Here is a 12,070-nt window from a genome sequence, read left to right as displayed (position 1 = left end):
GGACTATACTGGATTCATCAGCCATCAAGTCCTAACAGAGCCACAGGCATTGTTCTCGTAGCACAGGCTTTTCATTATCTAAGGGAGGTAACCCCAGTGAGTAGTATGAGCCCCAGGCCCCAGGTGTGACTAGCACTTTTGTTTTCTTATTTCACTGAAGAGTCAGTTCCTTAATCATGATGCTGGCTTTTGAAACTGCCTGACTGACTCACTAGTCTGATCAAGCATGCAGACTTGCTTTATTCAGCTTGTCAAAAATTGGTTTGATGCACATTGCCAGTCTCATAGTGTTCATGGTAAGAATTGTTAATGACATAACTCATAAGACTGCTGTTATAAGTATGTTTGGAAATAAAATGCACTCATCTGTAATAAGTAGAACTGCTGTTAATATACCAAAAACATAATCACCCACAAGTGGTGTCTAACATTCGTTGTTTACATGTTAATTAGAGGAGACCAATTCGTACTTGCTGCTTGGCAAATAATGATATGGATACAAACAAAGCAAGTGTTCTTAAATCACTCAGGCGTGTAATTAAATGAATCATTTCAAAACCAATTTCTTTCAGTTTGTGGAAACACTCCATCAATCATCAATTCTAACTACATGTACTATTAGATATATCTTTTTTGATAATTATTAGCATGATGTTTTTAATGTTCAATTGGAAAATAATAAGAGAACAAAATAAGCTGTTTATTTGTAAAATAACTAACAATTTCAAGAATACATTGCATGTTTTTTAAATCATAATTTTTTGTGTGCTTTTCATTGCAATATTATGTGGTCATATATATGGGTAAGCTGAAATCTCCCAAGAGCAAGTTCAGTTTTCCAGCCAAATATTTGTCCATCACTGATTAAAGAAATAAATTACACTACGATTAAATGCAGGAAGAAAAAAAAAGCATTTTAATTATAATATTCTCATACATTGGAATGTAAGTCAAGACTAGAAACTAATGGCTGAGGTATCTCTTTTTATCTTGGAATCTTGCAGTTTCCAGTATAACAAATAAAAAGACCACATTGGACAGATATTTCTGTCTTGTATGTTGATTCAATGACAAATATTACCAGCCAATAGATTTACAGCCATCACTTTAAATGACAAATATTACCAGCCCATAGATTTACAGTCATCACTTTAATTGACAGATATTACCAGCCCATTGATTTACAGTCATTGTCATTTGTCACTAAAACTAACAAATATTAGCAGCCTGTCATTTTACCATTATCTCCTTAATTTCACATTTTTTAAGAGGAAACACTGAGGTGATGTAACTTCTATTTATTAAGTTTTTTTCTTTTGTTATTGACCATGTTATAAATGGAAACTTTGTAGTTATATTTGATCTATTTTAAATACATTCTTTAATTGCATTGCATCATTATAATACCATACACAGATTTCAAACATTGCATCAAAAAAAGTCTTTGCTTAAACAGTGATAGGCATCATGAAATGATGCATGAATAACAAACTCCATATAATCAAACAACCTTAAGCAACTGGGATCCTTCCTACAGAACTGTCCATAGGGACAAAGTAGTCATTGCAAGTCACTGTTATATAACCTACTCCTGAAAACCAAAAGGTGAAGACCCACCTGTGTACATTTCTTGCAAAGAACCATTTCGACTTTAAAATGAGTGTTTCATTTACCAATTTTTATTGTGATATTCTTCACATTCAAGTATAGGGATAATATTTATATTTTTTGTATTTTCTAGTAAAAGAAAATGAGGTGCATATCCAGGTTCACAATTTATTGGGGCACGAGTTATTGAGGGAGAGGTAGAGATTGTTCTGATCTCTGACCTCTGACCTACACATGATCATTACTACACTGTTGAACATATAAAGGGACTTTTGTATCCAGCAAATGTGTCTTGCATCTTAAATTTATTGAAAAAAGTAAACATCTGTTCTAAAATATAACTTTTATGCTATCGCTCTGAACACTTTTATGCCCCAAGTACTTTTTAAAAAATCTAATTATTTAATGATACACACTATTTACATTCCCCATTGATTGGAAATCTTTATGTTACCCTCACCATTGCATCATTTTGCTTTTAATTGTTTGATTTTATTATCACTGGTCAATAATGAACTTACATATAACCTTTTCAGTGGTGCTAAATAGTCTTACAGTGTTGGTGGGCCATACAGCCACAATCAGTCAATCATTATTATGTTGTTTCAGATTTAGCACTATAGAACTATGGCCTCTGTGACCACCAAAATTATTAAAAAAATGAAAAAATTAATATAAAAACAAAGAACAGAATTTTCAAAATCTGTTAGCATGAAAATTGACATGAAAACCATTGTACTAGAATAAGTCTGTTAAAGATATGACAGTTTCAGTTGAAAGAAAGAAATATAAGGGTCAGACATAGTATCTTCATTCCATTTTATCTTGAATCCCTTCTCCCCAATTCTATAATGAGGGAGAGGTGTAATTTGATGGCATTTATCATGTAATTACGTATATCAATCTATTCAGTCATTCTATTAAGTAAATAACTTAATTTTGTATCTGTCTCAACCAGTGTAGCAAGCCCCAGTGCAGTTTAGAATCCATCATTTTGATTGGCTGAATTTGCCTCATTTTCATTGGATGAAATTTAAGGCTGACTTAATGATCTTAACTTTATAACGGATGTTGGTAAAATTGTGTCCAGGATTATTCTGCTGTAGAAGTTAATATTCTTGTTCTCACATCACATGTTAGGCCACTGTGCTACACATCTCTGTATCCGGAAGTCTCATTTGCATTTGAGATGATCAAACTTCACAGTGGAGAAAGGCTGGTTTAGAGTCCAACTTTGAACTGCAGTTATTTTCACTGGCATTCTATTACTTGAGCTCTTAGAGTTTCTGCCTGAAGTAGAACTTGTTAAAATTGTCTCCTTTCTTTTTAGATACTTTATTATATTTTTCCTTGCTTCACAGACTTTTTTAAAGCACAGAATAGATAAATTTATAATAAATTTTTCATTCTCTTGAATCTAAAATGATTACACCACATTCTGCTTACTTAAGCCATGTTCTATATGGTATCCATGACCAGACTTCAAACTTATTTCCTTTCCCTGGGTGGGAGCTGCAACACCTGACTGTTCCAGGCTGATGACTACTGTTGTGCACCTTTTGTAAACCACTTTTATTATGTAGCTGGTAGGTGACTTTTTAGTTTGATTATTTCTCGTGTTTTATGAACTTTTAAATACTTCAGTTTTGAGGCAACCCTGAACATAATAAGGACCATTCCAAATGACTGTGCCTGCCACAAATTTTCAGTCATGTTGTGGTAAATTTGATTCAACCTTTGGTTGATCTGGTCAAAGCAATCTAGCTTCCCATGAGTTATTAGTATTTGACAGCCATGTAATTTGACAAGGGTCAAGAGAATCACAATCCTACATCAATGTTCTCTTCTGATGAACATTGGTCTGTTCATCTGTCCACTGTATACTTATCCATATTAACTTTTCTCCATTTGCATTCATAGCTCCTCCAGGGATTCTATAACTTAATTATTGGACAGTTTTGTCTCTTGTCCAGCCTGAGAATTCGATTATGAACACAGTGGTTTAGTATTGAGATTGACAATATGTGAACCAGTGGGTCAGTTATTCATTGATTGGACATTTTCTTGTTTGTAAATTTAATCATTGTTACCAAAGCAATCTCACAATATAGTCCTTTATACCCGCGTATGAGTCCAACTGCAAACTGTACAGACCCAGATCTGCCATCACATAATGTGCCAGCAGATCTGGGTCTATGCAGTTAGTTGGGAGTGATCAATAGTACCAACATGGAACCTAATCTACAGACACATTATGCTGTGGCAGATAAGGATCATTGTTGTTTGCAGTATGACTTATCAGCGAGTGCATATGGTAGTCATCAGGAAACAACAAGACCCATAGAGTTAATTAGCTGCAAGACAGGCTTTATTTGTTAGGTGAATAAAGAATCTGTATGTATGACAGTTATTAGTTTTTGAGGATTGTGAATGTATATTTATTATTGCTTCTGTTTTATGGAAATCAGGAATCCCAGCTACCACTATACCATTACTGGTGGCACCAATACCAAATTTTATACCAATACTAGTAGCACCAATATTGCTTTTTTTTACCAACACTAGTAGCACCAATACTAAATTTTATACCAATACTGATAGAACCAATTCCAAGTTTATACCAGTACTGTTAGGACTAATACCAAATTTTAATACCAATACTGATAGCACCAATACCAAATTTTATACCAGTATTGGATGGACCAGTACCAAATTTTATACCAGTATTGGTAGCACCAATACCAAATTTTATACCAATACTGGTATCACCAATACCATAATTTATACTAATACTGGTAGCACCAACACCAAATTTTATACCAATACTGGTATCACCAGTACTAAGTTTTATGCCAATACTGGTAACACTTATACCAATTTTACACTGACTGGTAGAACCAATTCCAAGTTTTATACCAATACTGGTAACACTAATTCCAAATTTTATACAAAGACAGGTTGAACTAATTGCAAGTTTGATACCAATACTGGTAGCATGAATTGTATACCAATACTGGTAGCACCTATACCAAATTTTTAACCAATACTGGTGGCACCACTACCAAATTTTATACTAAGACTGGTAGCACCATTAACAAATTTTATACCAATACTGGCAGCACTAATACCAAATTGTATGCCAATACTGGTAGCACAGATACCAAATTTTATATTTAGACTGTATGCCAATGCTGGTAGCACTAATACCAAAATTTATAATAAGACTGGTAGCACCAATTCCAAGTTTTATACCAATACTGGTATCACTAATACAAAATTTTATACCAATACTGGTAGCACCCGTATCAAATATTATACTAAGACTGGTTGCACCAATACCATATTTTACTTACTGGTAAGCACTGATACCAAATTTTGTAAAGAATAAAGGACTTTATAAATTTTGTGTAGTTTGTTTTCACATTTTTTTACATTACCTTTAGCTGGTACCATGTAGTCATATCTCTGCTGAAGTGCTGTCAGAAACTACATGTATCGATATATCTACTACAAGTAACATAGATCCTCTTCTTCCTTCACATAAAATGCCACTAGGACCTGTATTTTTATTATACCTTTGTATTCCTTTACGAAAAAATACCACTAGGACTTGTATTGTTATTATACCTTTATCTTCACATAAAATACCATTAGAGCCTGTATTCTTATTAGCTCATTGTCTGCCTTCATATAAAATATCACTAGGACCTGTATTCTTTATTAGACCCCTATTTCTCTTCACACACTATGCCACTAGGACCATTATTTTTACAAATAATATGCCATTTAATACCTGTATTTTCAAACATAATATGCCACTAAGACCTGCATGTTTAAACATGATCTGCCATTAGGACCTGTAATTTTATACATAATATGCCACCAGGACATGTATTTTATACATAATATGCCACTAGGACATGTGTTCTCTAAATATAATATGCCACTTGGACCTGTAATATTATACATAATATACCATTAGGACATGTATTGGTATACATATTAAGCCACTAGGACATGTGTTCTTTAAAAATTATATGCCATTAGGACATGTGTTCTCTGAATATAATATGCCACTTGGACCTGTAATTTTATACATAATATGCCATTAGGACCTGCATGTTTAAACATGATCTGCCACTAGGACATGTATTTTTATACATAATATGCCACTAGGACATGTAATTTTATACGTAATATTCCACTAGGACATGTATCTTTAAACATAATATGCCATTGTTTTAATGGAGGGAAAATAAATAATCAGTAACCCTTTTTTTGTCAGTAAGATATGTTTCAACAGTATTTCAATAGTAAATCCCCTGCCTATCAAAACACAATCTAAAGTCTTTGTATAATTGGTATTCAAGATTTTAAAGCATTTGAATCAGTGGAAAATCCAGCATTCCAAGTTGTGTGAGAGAATAGGTTGCATTTTTTGACTTAGTCTACTGTTTGCACACATGATAGCCTTAAAAGTAATTATCAGTTTGTATTTACGATTATAAACCACATTTTTACTCCAGAAGCAATTGGCATGTGCACAGTATACAGCATGGTCCAGGTTTTGATTGAGACTATCCCAGTTCCTACATCAAGTTTCCAGCTGTATAAGGCTGCTTACAACCTGTCTAATAAATAACCTGTGTAAATCAGCCTCAGCTAATACCCTAAATCTGGACATGGAAACAAATACAGAAACTTTAGTCAGCAATAAAATTACTATCAGTCTAACTGTCATAAATGTAGATATGGCTAAAGCTTTATATAAACGATAATCAGAAGAAGAAAAAAACTAAAGGCCCTTTATCAGTGATTTTAAGATATATATATATATGTTTAAACAAAAGTATAGTAAATGCCAAATAGTGAATTACTCACTGGCTTGAGGATGGAACATATGATGACTATTGGCCAGCGTATCAGACAAGTCTAGGTATACTATTAAAAACAACCTTGTACTTTCTTATATTTACTCTAAAGTTTTTCTTTTCATGATTTTAACCATTAATTTCCCAATTACTGTAATTGATTTGGGTTTTGCAATGTAAAATTTGAAATGGACGCAATTTTGAAGTGGGATGGCATACTACAAAAAGCAGTTGGTAGGGACTTGAACTGCCAAAATCATTTTTCACAAACATCTAGATTCCATTATATACAAGAATCTGAATGAATTTCCTGGAAACTACAAGAATATCATGCTTTTAATCTACCTGATATATTTTTGTTTTACCTGGTAGATAGTACATTTCAAAATTATGCAATTTACTAAACACAAGAAAGGGAAAGAAAAACCACTTTTTGTGTGCAGAAAATTTATTTGTTTGATCCAAGTTGTAGATTCTGCTTTTGTCAAGATGTCTTCAATTCTGTGACAAACAAAATATAAATAAGAGATCAAGGTTTTGCTGATGGGATATTTCTTTTAAAAAGAAGTCAGTTGTCCTTTTTTTAAAAATCTTTGTAAAAGGTAGGTTGTTTGTGTGTCAGTTAAAAGGAGATGGAGATCTGTTCACATAATTCGATCTGGAGGTAGATTCTTAACAAAAAGATCTCTTCTCATTAGTTCTACATGATGCTTCAGTTAACTTAATTTTTTGTATCATGTGCAATGTCCCTTCTATTTTCATTTGGATGAAGAAAGTATCAACATTTAACTTGACTGTGGGTGGTCTGTACATCAGCAGTATTACCTCACATTGTGTAAATTGATCATACCACAGGGATGGGGATGATATTTGTTACTAAAGTGCATAATTTGTATGTTGCCAAGGACACTAGACATTGTGGGAAGGAAAGCTTGTTTTTATTTCTTTAAAAAAGTAGGTTCTGGGCATATGGAATCCATTTAAATAATTATCCAAACTGCATAAAGGTGGATAGAAATTCTTTTGATCACGTTTGTAATGTGAAGAATGCAGAGACTGAGATCATGTAGTCCTATTAGGAACTAACTATAAACTGAATACAGGGCATCAGTTCTGATAGCATGGACTGACGTTAATATCCACCATGGATGGTCCTTGGTCAAACTATGGACTTGTACTGAGGATTTCATAGCATGGACAGACAATTTCCACTATGGACAGTCCTTAGTCAAACTATAGACTTCTAGTAATGATGCTGATGGTCATCCATGTCAGGTTGTTAAAAAGAACCATCACAGTTGACTGTACCTTTTGATGTGACCATGTATTTTTGTTGTTGTTGTAGGGTTTAACGCCATTTTTCAGCACACAATACGCTATACATGGTGGCCAGTATTAATGGTGGAGGAAGAACTTGGGGGAAAACCCTGTTAAGAACCATTGACCCACGAGAAGCTACTGGCAAGCTTTCTCACATACCCACGTTGGCTGAATCCAAGACTTGAACCCACGCAGACAGAGGTGAGATGGCAGTGATCCATAATGGAGAGCGCTTTAGACCACTCGGCCACTTGGGGCCCCCGTGACCATGTATGTTTGGTCAAGTAAACTTTAAGAGTATTGTTGTGAACTCCTAAAGCTCTTTATTGTGTATTGTCATGAAAATCTCTATAAACACAATGTTAGATGTAAACGTTACACAAAAAAATTCCATATCTTGTCTGGGAGCTTTGGTGACTAGATGGTTAAGAAATTGGACCCATGACCAGAAGGGAGTGGGTTGGTTCCACCCATCGTATCAGCTCCAGATCTGCTGCTTTGGTATGCCATTGAGCAAGGCACTTTACTCTGCTTACCTTGGCATGATATAACCTTCAAAGTACATAAATAATGTGCCAGCAGATCAGGGTCTACTTTGCTTGTTGTTCTGATTAGGCTTAAGAATCTTCGTAGATGCAGATCTGTGAGCAAATCTGTGCAGTTGGCAGTTGGACCCCACTTCTGAGTATATTTGCTATTGTATAAAACATCAAAAAGAAACCAACTCAAATAAAGTACAACTCTACTTCAAATGAGTGAAACCTGACTTAGAGGAAACTTTACTATAAAGGACACATGTTAAAATGGAGAACAATCTGATTAAAATTAGATCTTTACTGTCCTACCTGAAGATCTGAGTGGCTGCTTAGGGGTCATGTTCATGTGATCTATGTTATTACCATAATTGCTAATTTTATCAGCCAATCAGATGAAGTCTTATATCTTCACATTTGGAAAACTTGGCAGTTTGGCTGATAGGCATCATTGTGTGTCAAACGACTGGAATCATTTTGAAATTCCTGATAGCAGCATTGGTTAATTCAGAGGTCACCAGAACATGACCACTAAGTGGTCATTGTTGGATCTTCACATAGAACAGTGGAGATCTAATTTTAAATATATATATATATATATATATAAATTCTTCAGAAATAATTGTCCACTTTCATGAGGCCTTGTGCATCTTTGATAAACAGGTTTCATAGCAGTTTTCTTAAGCATCCTTTTAATAATTTTTAACAAAATTATAGTAAATTCTCCGTTGTTGATTTTGAAACTTTGGATTTTTTTGTCCTGGCAAATCAGGTTTTGCTTTGATGGAACATGTATGTCGGAATTAAGACCTTCTTTATTTGTCATGGCACACAATGGGAATTTTCAGTGATTGATTTTGATCTCCATCTTTACAATTAACTCCACATAAACATTTACCACATGCTTCCATAGAGAAGACTAGGTTCTAGATAAATGGCATATGAAAGCTATGTCATGCAAGCACAGCATTAATTCCTAGGAGCCAATCTCATTTTATTGCTGTTTTATTGATAAATGCTTTGTCTTGCCATAAAATACAGAAGATTGCTTTGTGTGGGTATGGGATATGTTATCTTGGGGATGAAATAAGATGTTTATATTGGCTGCTAAAACCAGGTTTGACAGGTTTGATAGTTGGCAATAGGTATGGTTATGGAGTTATATGGGATGGGGCATTTCAGCCCAAAATAAATTGATTTTACAGCATTTAGTCTGTGCTACACAATGAAAAGCCAAAATGGAAATTTTTTTAAAAAATATTTTGGCTAAGCTTTTAACAGTAAAATTGGAATTCAAAGTCCTGTAAAATATGTAAGAGTTTTAAAATAAGTTTTAAAATAAATTAAAAAAAGTTTGAAAAATTAAAAAGACGAAAACATTTACAGAATAATGTAACATTTCCTGAATACAGGGACTTAACATTTACTTGTATGGTACAATTAATTTGTACTTAATCTTTACCGTATCTGTGGAGCAATGGTAGCTCACTTGGAACAATGTCAAACTCAATCCTGGGTTCACAGGTTGAATACCTGCCAAGGCCAGGCAGAACCCAGGTTGAATACCTGCCAAGGCCAGGCTGGCTGCCTCAGTGTCCTTGACAAAGATACTTAGCTTCAGTTTCCTTGGCACTGTTTCATGTGATAAAAGTGCCATTAAAACCAACACAAAGCTAAACAATTGCCTTGTCGAACAGCATCAACCCTTGTTATCAGATTCGAACAGATACAGTCACTGTATGACTTTAACTAATGTGTTTGTAATTGCATAATATAATTTATGTTTATTGTTTAAAATTACAGTTGCAGTGAAAAAGCTGGCTGTGATCAGTCCTTTTTCTGTAATGATATCATAATTACGGTATGCTTTATATCTAGAAACCATTATCTGTTGGCAAGATTCTGATCATGGAAGTCAAAGGGGATATTTCTTCATAAACTGGTAGTCGATTATGTAGAAATCTGTCCAGGACTGAAAACATCTGTAAACAGGGGTCCTTCAATGACAGGCTTTACATAAAATATAGAAACAACTGTCCAGGACTGGCAACATCTGTAAATGGGGGTCCTGGAAGCAAGGACTCTAACTACATAGAGTTCTGTATAGAGACAACTGTCCAGGACTGGCAACATCTGTAAAAGGGGGGCCTGGAAGCAAGGACTCTAATTACATAGAGTTCTGTATAGAGACAATTGTCCAGAACTGGCAACATCTGTAAAAGGGGGCCCTGGAAACAAGGATTCTAACTACATAGAGTTCTATACAGAGACAATTGTCCAAGACTGGCAATATCTGTAAATGGGGGTTCTGGAAGCAGGGACTTTAACTACATAGAGTTCAGAATGGATATCTGTTATTCTTGATTTTCTGGGTATCTCCACTTATATTTGCATGAATGAATTATTACTATGGAAACTGTTATGTCAATTGAAATTTGAAGGAAAGGATAACTATCAGTCATGTTATTTTCTTTTTTCAGAATATACAACCACAGCAGCCCCAACTCTACCACCTTTATTCATGGTTGGAGAGCTACAAGAACAAGAAATCCCAGCCAGATCATTCTGGAAGACACAGTTTACTCAGACTAATGCAACATATGTCAAGTTCAATTTCTCCATACCAAAAAATGCAGTCATTGGTGTATATCTGCGTAGGGCTGCCCAACCAACCATTGCTCAGTTTGATTTCTTTGAAGTAATTGATGGAAGAACAATTGATGTACGGGCCAAAAGAGCAGTGACAAAGGTATCTTATTCCACAGCTTCATTCCATTGACCCACCGCTCTCGTTCAACCTTTATAAATTCTTCCCTCAACCCTATCTCACCTGACAAGACCTTATATATATGCTGTTCTGTGAATTCAAACATACGTGATCCAATGGTCAGTCATTCATTGATAACATGCCTGGATATACTGCTTTAAGTTGTGTGTGTGTGTGTATATATATATATATATATATATATATATATATATATATATATATATATATATATATATATAGTACATATAGGTATATTTGGATATATATTATACATATAGGTATATTTAGATATATATGATATCTGTACACCACTCCTTCGATAACTTGCACCCTGATAACTCGCGAACCCGCTTATAACGCGGGGTCAGGCGTAGATTCCATTTTTTAAACCAGAAAATACCCCAAAAATTGATCCCTATTTGTTGAACATCGAAAACGGTAGATAGGACCTGGAAATTTTATACAACACTATGATATATCAAATTAAAAATAGGTCATACAAATTTTTACATTTTCTTTCCAAATGACATTCCTAGTACACCACAATTAACAATATGTAAAGAAATTTCAATCAATGAAAATGTCATGCCCAGTGGAGGCAGTACTTTAATAAATAAATGCCGACTGTATTTTGATAACTGACTTCCGGAAGTATTTGTTGTATTGTTACACCGAATTTAAAGCTGGTCTCCTTTGTATTATCACGTTAATTATGTCTTTTGAATCAAATAAAGGAGGTGGAATAAAAGAAAAGTTAAAAGGCACGAAAATCCTACAAACTTAAAATCTAGGAGCCCCTTTCATATGTCGGGTGTACTCACTTCATTTGATCAATCGAACTCTTGTAAATGTTATTGTGTATATAACATAAGCTACCTTAAATTAACCGACTCTTTCATAACTGCGATCAAAGATAACAAATCAGCCAAGTGAAATGAATACTTCGTAAAATAAAGAGCTTGATTTCACAG

The 12,070-nt window shown here is 34.3% G+C and overlaps 1 protein-coding gene across 9 annotated transcripts in view; it reads left to right on the top strand.

Moving 5' to 3' along the window:
• Positions 1 to 12,070, top strand: part of LOC149796957 (teneurin-m-like) — a 432,723-nt gene that overhangs the window by 330,649 nt on the left and 90,004 nt on the right. For all 9 annotated transcript variants that reach the window (XM_089961631.1, XM_089961633.1, XM_089961632.1 and 6 more), the window contains one exon: positions 10,813 to 11,081. In XM_089961631.1, coding sequence (XP_089817757.1) covers positions 10,813 to 11,081 — 269 coding nt within the window. The remainder of the gene's footprint in view (positions 1 to 10,812; positions 11,082 to 12,070) is intronic.

This window comes from Sinohyriopsis cumingii, chromosome 6 (assembly GCF_028554795.1).
Source record: "Sinohyriopsis cumingii isolate HCF-2022 chromosome 6, ASM2855479v2, whole genome shotgun sequence".
Lineage (NCBI taxonomy): Eukaryota > Metazoa > Mollusca > Bivalvia > Unionida > Unionidae > Sinohyriopsis > Sinohyriopsis cumingii.
The sequence above is the reverse complement of the archived record's forward strand: the minus strand, read 5'-3'. Positions and strand labels throughout refer to the sequence as shown.